Below are 15976 nucleotides of genomic sequence, written 5' to 3'. Positions count from 1 at the left end.
GTGTTGGGATACTTTGTTGTAGCTTGTCTGTATGTTCAGCTTCTCAATGGTTTTGAGTAATTTGACACGGTGGTGTGATCTGCAGCTTATTTCCCTGTGAAGGACAGCTTTCCCCATGCTGCTTGTTTGAGATTACTCATCACAGCTAAACGGCTGACCGTAGAATGACCTTCAGACTTTGGTGCAAAAAATAAGAATAGTATCTTTGAATTTCTTAGGTACTAATGTGGAAATTTGACTAAACAAACTTCTTACAGGCCAGGGAATAGAAGAGTATCAATTCCTGTAGATCTGCAGTCTATAGTTCCAAAAATAAGAAAAGGAACAAAAGTGAAGACTTTTGATGGGAACCTTACCTAAATGTTACTGTATTTCTGAATATCAAAGGTGCTTAAGAGTATTTCACAATTTCTTCATAAGTGTTTTAGGAAAAAAAAATGTATTATCCCTGGCAGCTTCTGTTAATGCTGAGTTATACAGTCTTGAAGATTTCCTTGAAGTTTTTGCCAGTATTAACTAAAGCAAATCTCACACGTGCAGCATTACCATGGCGCTATATATATATATATATATATATATATATATATATATATATATATATATATATATATGAAAGTCATCGAAAAGTGAGTCAGCGGAGATTGTTCTGGGTTGAAATAACCGAGGCTTGGTGCCACGCAGATGGACAGCCTGCTGATTTCTAAACAGTTAACTCGGCTTTGGGAGCGCTGGCTGTTTACCCTGCCCACCCAAAGAGCTCCTAGTCACTGGGTGTGGCGGCAAAAGCCTTTGATAAGTACCTGTGTACAGTTCACAGAAGTAGCTGTGCAGACTTAGGACAGTAGTAATATGAAACCAGTCTCGTTGGTTTTTGTTCATGGCCCTGGAGGCTGAAATCTGCATTCCAGATGAAACCTGCAGCAAATCGGAAGAGAGCCTCTTTTTTTTTTCTTGCTTTCTTCGGCTTCAAGGGCATTCACGCGAGTTCGCTCTGGCCAGACAGGAGCTGGGGACTCCGCACAGACTCCGGGTGGTGGCATTGGAAGCTTCGGATTTGTTACTTCAGGTTTACATTTGACATTTTTGAGTTGTTATGGATTTATAGAAGAACTTTATCAAAGGGGAAAGACTATGCAAAAGAATTCATCAGGACTTTTCTGCTGAAAACCACTCGCGGCTTGTGTACTGGCATAAGGAAGTAGCAAACTCCAAATGTGCCCAGTTCCGTCCGGGAGGCTTGTTTATATAGCTGCTTTGTGCTTTTAGCACGTAGGAAGCTGTGTGCAGCCAGTAGGATTGCAGGCGTCCCAGCAGTAGCCATTGGTTGAGTTTTCAGCCGAGATTAGTGCGCTGGCATATTTGCTGTGACAAAAAGCCCTTTGTGTAAAGGAACAAGTTACTGACGCTGCTGAGAACTTTTTTTACGGTGGGTCTTTTTGCTGCTCCCGAAGTAGAGTTGAGAGCCCCGACGGCCCCTTCGGCGGTCGGGTGGAGTGCTGTAAGCGGAAGGAGGGGCAGGGTGACCTGGGGGAGGCTGGCTGCCTTCGCAGGGCAGGGGAGCGCTGCCTGTTGCAGTGCCTGTAGTGGGTTCAGCCTGCTGTCTGGATGCATGTAGTAAATACTTATTTTGCAGTTAGTGGCGCTAGTAGAAGCAAACTTACTCTGTACTTCATGCAACATGGAAGAAGAAAATGCAGTGCCTGACTGTATTGATCTTTCAGACCTGGAGAATACAGCAGAAAGCGAACCTGATCTTTTTACTACATTTTCAGTGAAAACACTTTTTGGATTTACAACTAAATTTGAATCTGCAGCTTCCAAAGAAGAAACAGTGCTTAAAGCATTTCAACCTTTGCACACTAGTATAAATACTCATGCTAACACCTGGCATGAGAGGAATGATAATGACTGTAATGACGACTCAGAAAATCAGCCTGGCATGAATAGTACCAGTGGCCAAGTTGACCCAGTGTCTGGTAGGCACATGGACCTGGAGCTGGAGTTAGCTGAACAAAATGAATTACTTCTTCACCGTTTAAGGTTTGTACAGACTTCTTTGTCTGAATCTGACAATGATGACAAGGATGCTATTCTTGTACAAGGGACTTTGGTTCAGACGACAAGCGATACAGAATCGGACACAGAGAGTAAGGACCTAAACACCAGTGAAAACAATACCAACAAATCTGGTCTAAACAATGCTGCTTTGTCTGCAAAGACTTTTGGCAACAACAATCAAAATAAGGAAGACTCAGAATCAGAAGGACACAGTAACAGTGATGACACTGTGGATACAGATGACATTGGCTTACACCCACCAATTTCTGAGCGGCTCCCAAAAGAACTGGATGGTATTCTGGAGCATGACTCCTGTGGAAAAGACAAAATGTTAATGGATGAACAGTTCAGTGTCTTGCTTGCTACAGGGGAATGCCCTCAAGAACTTCCAGATGAAGAACAAAGACCTTCAGCTGATAATACATTGCTCCAAAAACCAGCACTGGCTGAAAAGACTTTCCAGCTGCCCGCTTTCTTTAGTGGACTACGTGTGAGGAAAAAGGGACTAACCACAGAGGATGGGGAAACTGTTACAGAAATTAAACCAAGGGAGAATGATTTAGCTCTGCTTAAGTTACGACAGCCTGTTAAGAAATCCAGTATTACATCAGGTTTGGCCACAAAAAAAAAATCAGCTGAACTTAAAGCAAGTCCTACTTTCCTGGAACAACTCTCGCACTTGTTAAACATAGACGTCTCTAAGAATGAAGATAGAACTGAGGATTCTGGTGAAGGATCTGGGGAGTCTGAGAACAGTGATGAAGCCCAAGAAAACAAAGCCTCCAGCAAAACAGAACCACGATTTCCCTCTGAGGAAATAAAATCAAGCCCTGCTGAATCTGCACTGGACGTCTTTAAAGCTTTATTCACACGGCCTCCAAAAAAAGAAACAACTGCAGATACTTCAGAGCTGGAAGCCATAAAACGCAAAATGAGAAATGAAAAAGAGTCCTTGAAAGCTGTATTTGAAAGGTCAAAATCGAAACCTGGGGATGGACCATCAGACAAATCTGTAGGTTGAATTACTTTTTCTTCCTAAGATCTGGAAGTAGGTTAAAAAAAAATATTGGTGGGGAATGAAGGTCAAAATGTCAGAATTGTCCTCTTCTTTTGGCAATCTCAAATTTTGGATTCCCAACTGAAGAAATGGGGCTAATTTGTCAAAATTCCTGATCATCTTCAGTTGTAGCAGAGTTCAGTAAGAGCTGGTGGTAGTCACAGCCTTTCAATTAGAAGTGAGAGCTTAAAAAATCAGTTTCTGATTTTTAAAGAAAGATCACTACAAAACAGTTGTCCGTATAGTAAGCATGGCTTTATGTCAGTTTGGTGCTGCAGATATCTACTGTAGTATAATTTCAAAGCTTCTCAGTCTCACTTTGTTTTTTTTTTCATTGAGGTTTTTATTTTTAAAAGTAGTATTTCATTTTACCTTTAGGAATAATTCTATGGTAAGAGCTTATACAAGAAGTTATGGATTATTTTCAACTCAGTTTGTCCAAGATGTAGAATTTATTTTTTTTTTCTTCTTTGCATGCAACTGTCTGGCTTTGAAAATATTGATAAGCATTTAGCCTTATCTGAGAATAACTTTGTGATTCCAGTTAGATGGCTCAAGTTATGGAGTAATGTAAGCATTTGTAAGGTTAATACTGTTAAGCATGTGGAGATTTAGTTAGTAAATTTTAAAGAAATTAAAAAAAACCCAAGCGTTTGCTAAGTTTTCGTAGAACCAAAATGATAAATAACTTTGAATGTCATTTGAACTCTTTAGTTAAATGAGTAACCCTTGGGTTGGGGTACCCCCAACTCAAATTCTTACAGCTACATCTTTGGCAGGTATAATCAGTTGAGAAGATTGTTCTGGATGGCTAAAGGGGGAATTATCTTAATGATTAAGTTTGCAGGTTTGGGCCCTGCACCAGAAGCTACTTAAGTTAATTTGCTGTGCTGGTTGTACTCTCTTTCAAATTTTTATTCTTACATAAAATTAAAAACTTTCAAAATATTTTCAGTGACACCTGGGTAGACTGATAATATTAGTGTGTAGTAAATTACCTATGGGGCGGAGAAAAGAGGTACTCATTGGCTGTGGCTCGTACAGCAATTGCAGTCTGTGTGTGCTCTTCACATTCCTGGCTTGCTTCTTCCTGCTTGCACCATTCCTTGCACTGTGCTGGCGTAAGCCCTTGTGTGGCTCACAGCAAACCTCTTTGGGAAGCTGTCCTAATACACAGTGAGTGAGGAAGTGCAGAATTCAGCAGGAGTGGCTTTTATAAGTGTCTGCTTCACGTCCGGTCTAGTGTAGATGCACATTTTCTCAGAGTGAAGCCAGAGTGAAAGGTCTTGGCTTGTGTGGGCCATTTACGGGGTCACTTTCATACTGGGTTTTGCTGTTGATGCAGTTGTGTCTGTGCAGTTGCTTGTAGCAGCATGTTGTAAATCAGACTACAGAAATGCCATAGATGAAAAAAACCCCCAAACCCTAAACCTGTATGAGAGTGCTTGTTTAGTGGTTTGGGTTTGTTTTTTCCCCATTTAAAGGGTTATTTTAGCATTCCAGTTGACAGTGCAGTCCCATTAACAGCTGCAGCAGCATTTTAATGTGACAGTATTACATGGTATGTGGACTGAGCAAGCTGCTGTGGGTGGGGCAGGAATTTCATAAACTAGCTCTGCTTCCAGAAAATTATATTGTTAAATGATGTCTTAGGTGAATTACACTAATGTTTACATGTAAGAGGAGCACAGATGGGTCCTTTCACTCTGAAGAAAAGATACAGGTAAAACTCCTTGGTGTTCTTGACCACCTCTGTGGTTCACCAAAACACAGACGGCTTCCCACACTGATGTGAACAGTTTCAACATATCATTGTATGTCACATGCATTATGTTATTTTCCTTGCCAAATTATGTTTCTGCACTGATTTCTTTGTATCCCTTCCAATCAACTGAGCACTGTTTCGATCAGTAGAATGAGGCAGATGAGCATTCTGGAGTATACATCTAGAGCTGAGAATGGTAGTTGTTGCTGTTTTGGAATCATTTGGCACTGCAGACTTTAATTTTTTCTTGCATCATTTTAACAGCCTGACCTGAGTCCCTCAGAGCAAGATGACAAGACTCCAGGGAGACTCCAGACTGTCTGGCCACCACCAAAAGCAAAGCATGAAGAAGTAAAAGTAGGATTAAAGTACACAGAAGCAGGTAAAACAGAGGTGAAGCCTTTGCAGAAATTAGTTTCTGATATTTTTAATCTTGTTGAATACAGAGATGGTAATAAGCTGTAGTATTTTCTTATCTGGAAAAACAAGACTTTATGTTTTAGATGTGTTGTTTGCTGCTGCTTGTTAAGCATCTGGTTTTTAAAAATAAATGGTGAAATCTGCTTTGAAACCTAAATGCTTGCCTGTAGAAATTCACGAGGAAAGAAGTGGGTTTTTGATGAATTAGATTATCAGTTTTTAACAGGATTCTGTTCAAATGAGTGACAGAGTAAAGAACGAGTGGAGACCTGGCTGCCTCAGAATGCGAGGGGCAGTGACCTGCTGGAATCTAGTCTGGCTGCAGTTCTTTTTTTCAGGTAGTGTCCAGAATAAAGGTAATGAATGCAGATTATTGCAATTTGTGTGTAAACAGAGGAATACTTATATCTGCTCAGGTCACTTTTATAGGTAGCTATGTATGTTGTCCTATACAAATGTATGAGAGTATGTCCAAAGTGCAATGCTAACAAGCTATCAGATACGCTTTCCACAGAAAAGTATTTCTTAATTTTTTGCATTTGTTGTAGATAAATATTTACATGACATATTTACAAGGGAAAAGAAAACATTATTGTAGCTACTGCAACTCTGTTTCAAATGCATATTCTTTCGTAAATATAAACAGGAGGCCTTGTTACTCAGAAATCAGTCAGGAACTCTGGAATTGTCTGAAGTATCAAAAGGAAAGGCAATAGACCATCTGTTCTTCATATACATGGAGATCTTGGAAAATAATCACCTAGAAAGGATTAAGTGGAATTAAATCCCAAGCTTTTATGCTACCTTGCTGTGAGAAATTTTACAGGGTAATACTGTATGGTTCTTTCCAGCTCCAGTAGATACTCATTTGGCCTTGCATATGAGAAGGAACAAAAAGGAGTAGTGGATCTACTGCTTTGTATTGTTTACTGTATTACTTCTTTCTCCCTCTTTCCTCAGTTTTCTCTGTCTTAATCTTCCTTTTTTTTTGTAAAGTGGGCATAATATTGGAAGTATAAAAGTTGCTGGAAGATTCATAAACTTCAGTTTTGAGAGGAGCAGCATATACACAGGATTGAATTTACGGTGTGTGGGAGTCTATCACTAGATGACCAGGACAGGGATGCAGCTGTTTACAGGGAGTGCTACGGGCTCTTTCTGTTACTCTTAGATTCTTGTTACAGACTTGCCATATTTAATTTTACCCAAATAAATATTTTTTCTGCTAATGACTGTAATCATCTGTGGCAAAAACATAAGCTGAAACAAAAAAAGGAAGGGAAACAGAATTAACAAAAGCTGCGGATTCTACTACTTGTAGAGAAATTAGGTCATGTTTTCCTGAAATTTGAATAGGAAGGGCAGACTGGCTTAAAGCCCATGTAAATTGTTGCTCTTTTGTTACTGTGATATTTTGGGTGGCAGTGTCATCAACATGCTAATGGTTAGTTTGCTAAGTCAAATTTTTATACAGACCAGATTCTGCAGTTCATTAGTCACTGCAGTGTCTGGCAGAGAGAGGCATTTGAATCAAAACAAACTGCTGATGATTCAGCTAAGATGAGACAGAAGCAGAGCTTTTAAAGGAAATTGGGAAAGGCCATATTTGCAACATACGTTAGGAGTGCAGTGGAGCTATAGGTGTACCTCAGTCGTTAGCAGGTTTATGTTTCTCATGGATGCCCAGAAAGCAGTTGTGGCAGCAAGGACATTGCAAGCAATTGTAAGTTGCATATGATGGATCGGTTACATTCTGGTTTTCTGAGCGAAAGGGTGACTGTTTTAAAGCACTATGCTAAGGAATTAATTTCTGCAGTCTTCTGCAAGTGAAGCAAGGTACTGATCATGAGTAGTGCTGACACTAAAAACCCAAGAGTTCGTATTTAGTGTTGCTCTTATTCCTGAGGGAGGACAGGTTTTGTGGTTTTTCTTTTTAAGAATATTAAAGTGGCAATACGGCATTACTTCTAAACTCAGTATCTTCTCTCTGACAGTGGTTGGTACCTTCAAAGTGCATGTGTATACAGGCATTTGCTCTCATAACCCTTTCTATCCAAAATTCCTGCCCAGCCACCAGTGCTTCTTAGTGGACTTCTTCAAATATGATATAAAGCAGATTAATGATCACCATTAAACTGACTAGTCTCCAGCAATCTCAACGTGAAACCCTGTTTCTTACCCCAGTGTCTTGTCCTGACAGCTCAGGTCAACTAAAAAAAATCTTGATTTCAGAATAGAGCCCAAAAATTGTGTTTGGCAGGAATGTTTGTGATTCCAGTCTTCTTCCTCCACCGATGTTCCTGAACAGATGATTACCGGTAACATAAAAAATGCTGAAGTGACTTTACCTTTCAGTGTTTTACCTTTCAGTCTGTGATTTATGTTAGTGTTTTAATTTCTGTGATTAAGAGCTTTATCTACCAAAACAATAGGAAACTGTCTACAAACAACAACGGTAGGCTGAATTATTAGGTAAGTATTCATTTAGCACAGCTTTATTTTAAGTTAAACAAAATGCATCTGTCACAAGTGTGGTCATACTCAAGGATAAATCTATGGACATAAGCCTTTGCACTTCTAACAGAGTACAAGAATATGTACTTATTTTATGTGGTTGCATAGACTTTTTTTTTTTTCTATTATTTGCCATGAGAAACACTGAAAATTTGAAAGTTGGATTGGTGTAATCTTTCTTACAGTTCTGCCCCAAGTCTTTGATTTACTTCCTTCATCCACATTCATTCCTTCCATGCACTGCGGCAGCTATGAGAGGAACGTAGGGACACTGAGGGTGAGGATTCCTGGCTTTTTGATCTCTTCTCACCTCCTTGCCATGTTTTTCCTCCTTGTTCTTGTTACCTGGTGGAAGCAAGAAATTCAGGCTTCATTTGGCCCATGCAGCAGACATCACAGTGACTCATAGCAGCTTGGAGGAGTAGCTAACTCCCTCCTGAAGCTTGTAGTCTGGCTTGTTGTGTGGGAAACCAGCTGAAAAGCAAATGGACATAACAAGGAACACATGTGTCGAGCTGACTAGGCCTGTTAAGAGTATTAGAAGCGAAAGGAGTTCATGAACAAATATAACTCTGCAGTATGTTTTTTTCATGCCTTTGATATCATCTTGTGTAGTCACAGTATTGTCACCCCCAAGACCCAAATCTTGAGTTGTAAATTTTGAATTAAAAGGATGATATTACCATATTTTGGCATATCTTATGTTTTCTTAATCCTTTAATTCATCTGTTTCCATAAAGCAACTGGCTGCATTGTCAACTGTCTCTCTGTAATTAGCACAAGCTGCTTTCATGGTTCTCTAGAGAAACTGGAACTTCTTTGAAGTGTGTCAGTCTAAAATAGCTGAAGTCCAGAAAGTCTGTAGGGCATTACACCGTTTATATCCTGGAAGACTAGAAGAAGAGTATTTTAATTTATAGTTATAGGTTTATTCCATGGAAATCTTTACCATGCAATCAAAGACATTTCTATGCATATTTCTCTGGTCCTAAAGTTCTGTTCTCATTAAAAGTTTCTGTTTCTTTTTCTTCCATAATTCTTAGAGCAATTTCTCACATTTTTAAATCATTAAATCTGATACAAGGGTAGATGTGTCAGCTATTAGATATGGTAAGAATATGTAGCCAGGTAGAGGAGACAAATCCATGTCTATACTGAGTGAACTCATCTGTGATAGCAGATCATGTAGAATCCACACATAATGAACATCTCAGCTGCTGCATGTGAGTATGTCAGCACTTGCAACCTCTCAGATCCAAGACAAGGACTTTAGACATAAGTTCTGCTGCTCATAAAACTGTGTTTGAAGAACAATCTCCGTATTAAGGTGGTATAGATACACAGATCCTGTGATTCCTGTTAAAACTGCATTTTAGCCATTAGGATTAACGTAGTTTTCTCATACAAAACAGAGACAGTTTAGTCTTTTGCTTAAGCAAAGGAGAAACTTAAAGTGATGACAGAAGTATTTGATGTTCCTGCTGGAGAAAATGCAATTTAAAAAAAAAATCAAGTTGAAACATTGATCTATTTAGTGCTTGTTTCTCATTACCTGTTCTCCTGTTAATTCAAATGTCTGTACTTAAGACTAAAAACCCCTGTTCTCTCACAGTATGTCTGTTCATCATCCTTAAATCTGCAGTGAGGTAATGCTGTCTCTGTGGTGCTATAATTTCTGTGACAGCAGTCTGTGATGCTGTAAGCACATTTCAGGGTAAATAAGAAAATCAGGAGGTGACTGAGAAAGCTTTTGTTAGAAAAATGTGTCTAAGTAAGTGGTGAATTAAATACAAATTAATGACAGTTTTATTACCAAGTCCCCTATGCTCTTGGTTCCCATTACGAAATCACTTTATGCTCATGCTGTAAATGCAGAGAATAGCCAGCTTATGTGAGAGAGAGGCATAATGGCCTGAACAAAATGATGAGAGATAAGAACATGATTTCTTATCTTTCTTTAACATAAGCATCCTTTTTAGCATTGAACAGTTTGTCTCTAAAAAAGGCATAATGCTGATGTTGTTAGTGTTCTGAAGGAAGTTGTAACAGTGGCTGCTAACAGTTGATTTAATCTTAAATTAAAAACTTGACTTTTTTTAGTACTTTCAGTTAATTTGATTTCAGTGTGGTATTTAGGGTTTAGTTCTGGGATTCTATTATAAATTTTATTGTCATGAATTAGATAAAGCAGGACTACAGTAAGGAGGATATTATGCATCAGTTGAAGATAGTGTTTTTCTTGTTTAGTGGTCACCAATGAGTTGGATGTAACCTCAGAGTGCAGGTAGACTGCATAAAGGGTTTTAAAATTATTTTACTATATTTTACTACATTTATTGTGCAGCATGACAGGTGTGTTTGGCCATGTTATGTTAGTGTTTTGTATTCTGACAAATACCCTAGTTTGTTATTGAGAGGCTGAGTTTTTATTACAAGGTTGTTTTAGCCATATCATATTCCTCTAGAGTAACAGCAATATTTTGTCCCCTTACTTATGCCAGTGAAAGCTATAATTTTATGGATATGGAAGGTATTGGTCATAGTGCTGCTTGGAAAAATCCCTGTGGACTCAAACAAATGGGTTGTGAGTATGCTGCTCAATGCAGCAGATGCTTTTACGGGTATCTTGCAGCTCTGTCTCCTAGGATTTACTTTGAAAAGATTACCAAAAAACCTCAAAGCCGAGCATGCAACAGAATCTTCCTTTTCTCTCCCCCCTTCAGCTGATATAGTCATTCACACTGTGCCTCCTGAGACAGGAACAAAAAGGTAGGCCCCTATTAATGCTGAAGGTTTCTGGTTAAGATGCTTGTATTCCATTTCCAGCCCTTTTGCTACCTCCTGGAACGACTTCAGGAAAGTTGTGAGACTTTCTAAGCTTCAGTTTACCCATCTGTAAAATTGGGATAGGAGTCCTGACCTATTTTTCAAGCCAAATTCCAAGTCCTTTTTTTATGTCCATGGGCTATTAGCAGTAGATAGCAATGCAGAATTAAAAAGAATACTGACTTCCTAAACTTAAATCTGCAAAAAACTTACACATATAGTGTGGTAACTGTGCCTGCGGCCATGTGATAAAATGTTCATGGCCTCCTATACACTGAGAATGATACTATTACATGATGAGGCAGAAGAGTTATGCTCCACTTTTTCAATGAATATCCCTCCTTTATTCCTCTTATGCATACCACCTATAGAAATGCAGTGATTTTTGCAATACCTATTGTTTTTGAGTCTGGATGCATCTATTGCAGCAGCTGCCTGATCAAGGCATGTTTTACAGTATGCAAAGCCATATCTGGAATGCGCACATAGCTGTAGATACCATGCTTAAGAACACAGAGAACAGGTTTGGCCCACTCAAAGTCAAAACTTGATTTTTAAACCCCATTTTTCTTAGTGAGAAGATTAATCTATTATCTGAATGTAATGAAGGCAAGTTCTATGAATTGTTTCTTTTACTGTAGATTTTAAGTGTAGGGTCCTACCAATGCAACATGGCAAAGCCCAAAACAGTCAGAGGGTTTGGTGAAAAGACTCTTGTTATATAATGGGAACACAGTGAAAGAGCAACTGTGTACAGCGCAAAAAGGATGACTTTGTATTTTATTTCTATTCTTCTATTTCAAAATATATGAGGCACTTTGTATAACAGAAGCGCCTCTGAGTTTTACTGAATTCACTTTCCTGTTCTCCAGTTTCACTCTTCGTGTGAGGTTCTGGTTGGCCCAGCATTTAAACGAGAAATGTAGCTGTTGGACTGTATGAAACACTGAGCCTGAATACCTGGACTCTTTCTGAAAATTTGTACTTGGCTTTAGAAATGCACTTTGGGTTTCTTTTTAGTTGAATTCAGTATCATCCCTGCCAAGTTTACACCCTCTGCTATGGCACAGACATGTATTCTTACCTGTAAAACCCCAACTCCTAGTTTTAGATATATCCATGTGCTAAGTTTGTCAACAGCTCTGAACTTGAGAATTGATGAGAATACATTAAGTGATGTGCCTATGTGTGTGGATGTGTAGTATGCCTACATTCACCCACATACCCACCCATATTTGAATAAATACAATGCGTGTGTAGTAGGCATGCATTCTTAATGTATGCCTACTATATATAGTATACAACGATTGTGAAAGTGTTATAGATCTAGAATAAGTGCTTTGTATTTTATATTTGTGCTAGATGAAGTAGATAGAGTCTGGAACTCGTCAAAGAAATTCTTCAATAAATTTGTTCCTTGTGTTTGCTGATAAGGTGGTTTTTGTTTGCCGTATAGCATTAGTGAATATCATCCTATAACAGATTAGTTTTGTAAAGACAAAGTAGGATGTTTATTGAGGAAGAAATCATCTTGAATGTCCCCAGCAGCTGCACCTCTCACGCTGCTTTTCTGGGAGGGTGAAAATGGAAAGTGAAACTATTTTTTTCCCCTATCAGGTAAATGAACTGTAACCTCTCACAGGAGAGGAACGGTCAAGTAGGTAAGTTACTCAGGTGACTGCGTCTGAATAGTGCTTTATGCTACTTTGCAGTCAGAAAGAGTAAGAACTATTTTCTTCATTTCCATAACAGAGAATTAAGGGGTTGCTGTTTTTTCCTTCTGGAGGCTGCTTTTCTGTGGGCATCATTCTGTTGATTGCTCTCAGGGAATTCAATGAGTGTTGTGAAATTACTTAATTTTTCTATAGTAAGTTAACTTTTGCAATCTTCTCTATTATCTGAATATCTGAACAGAATTTAGACAGAATTCTGTCTTGTTTAGTACTGTTTATTCTCCATGTGTCTCCATTCCTCACATCTTCCGTATTTGTGCTGTACCAGAATCTTTCAGGTGCTGAAAATAATTGCAGTTTTAATGAAAGTTTCTTCCTTCCCTTAAAAGTATAAATAAATAATTAAATAAATAAGTTGAAGTGAAGGATGTCTGATCATTTCCTAGTATGGAAAATCGACATCCTTACATGTGTTGAATTATGGAGCTGGGAAGTAAAGAAAGGAGGACAGATAGTAGATGGAATGGGGTGAGAAGGATTTAGATAATGGATTGAAGGTACATTCAGTATTGTTTTAGCTAATCCCCTATCCCTAAAAAAAATGTTTAATTCTAAGAATTTCTTTAATCACAAATCACTTTTGATTTCCTAATTCTAAAATTATACTTAAATGCAAAATTTGTTCAAATTGGCCTTCAGAAATTTTACGGAAGTCAGTTTTTCATAAACCTAAGCTTTGTGCTGCTACTGACCATCTTGTAAAAAAGTGCGTAAGCCACAATTTGTCTTAAAATGTTGCATTCATGTAGCATTTCAAATAAATGTCTATATTTCTCACAGTGTAACTTCTGTGTAAAATCATGCATTATAAACACCATTCCAAAACTGAACAAATGCCACGTTTTGAAAGTTCCTCATGACTGTGCTTATTGGATGAAAAGTCTGAAAATTTATTGTTTTTTAGTACTCTAGCCTGAAAGAGGCATCAATAAGCCTGTAAAAAACAAGGTATAAATAATGAAAAAGGTGTAGCTGCTGTTTGTAGATTCCCTTCTGACACCTGGTGGCTAAAGGGGAAAACTACATGGGGAAAGAATGGAGGAGGAAACAGGCTATTGTAAACGGGAGTACTGAAAACGGTGGAACCAAGGGATGCCAAGGAGGGAGAAAAAATTAAGAAACCCTCACTGTTTTGAAATTTAATGAATCAGCTCAATTAAAAGCTAATGATTTCCTTTATGCTACAGGGTGTGGTACATCTCAGGAGAGGGAGGTTGTACTCGGGTTTCCCAGCTTTTGTTCTCTCATTACTTGTAAACTGTGTTAACATCATTTTGCATGTTTCCACATCCTCAGATTAGTGTGCAAGACTTTTTACAAAAAAGAATGCACTGACAAGAAGTGGCTATATAGGTAATTTATCTTGAGAGCTTTTACTTTCTGCGTGAAGTTTTGAGATCATGGCAGAGAAGGTTCGTTCCTGAATTGCTTGTGTAAAGTTGGAGGAGCAATTAATTTATTCGAAATGTGGGTTATGCAGATTTCTGTGTGAAAGGTTTTCATATGAGATTTTATTTAAAATTATTCAAGTGAGTAAGAAGTTTTATTCTGAAAGAAGAAAAGGTATTTTTTGCACAGTAGTTTTGAACACAATAATACTGAAAAATATTTGAACATGTATACTTGCATTTGGAAACAGTTTTGGAAAATAGCCATTCAAAACATTGTCAACCACTATTCCCATTATTCCCAAAGCTGGGAAGTTTAGTTTTCAGGTCAGCAGATTTACAAGTGAATTCTTGTACCTGTTCTTTTAGAAACAGTGATGAGCAGTATAGCTTGCTCAGTATCATGACAAAGTTTTACATGAGCATATATTGTCTATATTTGTAAACATTATTTCTGCTCTGTATTCAGATAATTCCCATGTAAATATACAAATGGACATACACTAAGCACAGGATCTCCAAACCATCCCAATGTTATTTCATGCTTAGTTTTCTATGTATTAAGGAAAAGCAGGCATTCTATAGTGTCTATTTTCTTTGCAAAACAGTGAAGCATGCTTCAGACTTCACTAATCACTAGTAGTATTTTATATGCTTTATTGCTACCACCCGGTAGCATATGTCATACATTGGTCACTGTTACTGCACAGTCCATTTTTTTTTTGGTGTTCGTGTTTTAGAAACAACTTAAAAAGCAAACCTAGGCATTCTTGAAAGTTTTCCACCCCTATCTTGTGTCTTCTGCCAGACTCCATGCTAGAATATGTATTTAATGAGTGTAAACATAGAAATTCATGGTATGAAGCTTAAATACAATCTTACTTATGCTTTTGTCTCTAGCTCCCCTAAAGCTTTACAAGGAGGGACCACCAGGTGGGTGGAACAGTGTAATGTTGTCCGTCTGTGTCTAGTCTTTGGTCTCTTTTGTTACTGTAAAGGCAATATTTACCTTTCTTTGATGGAATAAAAATGATAAAGGTGAAGTCTGCAGTACCTACCACCGTTTAAGACTAAAAATTTGATAAAGGCTACAGAAGTTCTATAAGATAGATGAGGAACTATTTTCAGAATTCTCGCTTACGTTACTTCACTTTCAGTGGCCACCATCCCATTAAAGTGAGTGGAATTTAGGTTGATTTCGTTGACTTAACATCCATCCCACAGTGCTGAGTGTGAAATTTTACCAAGTTAAGATTTGAAGTCTGATCAGAACATCACCGTTGAGAACTGGTGTATTACCTTCTCTCTCTTTCTTTTTTTTTTTCCTTCTTTCTTGTTTATCTTGTCTGTGGCAAACTCCAGGTAAATGTAACCCATTTGAGAGATAATCTGTCTAATAATTGGGCTTGTTATAATCTAGTAATGCTTACTCTAAAAATCTTTGAATCAAAGACTGTAGATATAGCAAAAATCAAGCTGGAAAATGCTTTCTGAGTTGGTGGGCTATGGTACTCCATTGTGAGATGTATTTTATATAAGACAGTGGTAACAGCTGAATTTAAGCAAAAATTCAAAGTGAAATGAATTAATAAATAATGAGAAATACTGTAGTAGCATACTTTTACTGCTTTGAGTGAATATTGCTCATCAAAAATGTCAGCTGAAGTTTTTTTACAAGAACTAAGTTTGCCCTGTTTGCTGGTTTAGTACTAGTCAATTTGGAAGGATTAAAGGGATGATAGCTTTTACTTTTCCATAACCTTATTATTGGACATAACCTTGTATTTGGATATACACTAGTTATTATTCAAAACAGGAGCACGTTTAATACCGGCAACAAAATACAATAAAATCCCATGAAAATCCCAAAATACAATAAAATCCCTATAATTGTTTGAGGGTTAGTTAGATACTAACTGATGACATCATTAGCAATGAATCTGTAGAGATGTCTTTTGAAGGAAGAGGAGATTTAGCTATGCTTTAAGAAGGGAAATGAACAATGTTAACCTGACTCATGGAAGTCTATTTCAGATATAGCACCTACTGTGTTTTTCTGCGTTTTCTTGCTCAGTTTTGTATCCCACCAAGAGCAGGACATACAGAGCCCTAGCCATTGTTGGATTTCAAATGAAGCTTAAGGAACTTATTTTGAACAAAACTCTCATGACTTGGAAACTCCTTTGAAGTAGGTCTTTCAAACTACCGAATTATT

General features: G+C 37.9%; 1 protein-coding gene across 1 annotated transcript in view; it reads left to right on the top strand.

Annotated features, from left to right (window-relative positions):
- Positions 1-810: 810 nt before the first annotated feature.
- The window catches only part of FMN1 (formin 1), a 134670-nt gene continuing 119504 nt past the window's right edge, over positions 811-15976 (top strand). Inside the window, exons 1-2 of the mRNA XM_065686635.1 lie at positions 811-3070; positions 5145-5262. Coding sequence (XP_065542707.1) covers positions 1679-3070; positions 5145-5262 — 1510 coding nt within the window. The 5' untranslated portion in view covers positions 811-1678. The remainder of the gene's footprint in view (positions 3071-5144; positions 5263-15976) is intronic.

Source organism: Lathamus discolor, chromosome 6, assembly GCF_037157495.1.
Source record: "Lathamus discolor isolate bLatDis1 chromosome 6, bLatDis1.hap1, whole genome shotgun sequence".
Classification (NCBI taxonomy): Eukaryota; Metazoa; Chordata; class Aves; order Psittaciformes; family Psittacidae; genus Lathamus; species Lathamus discolor.
Note: the sequence above shows the minus strand (reverse complement) of the source record. Positions and strands in the feature narration are given on the sequence as shown.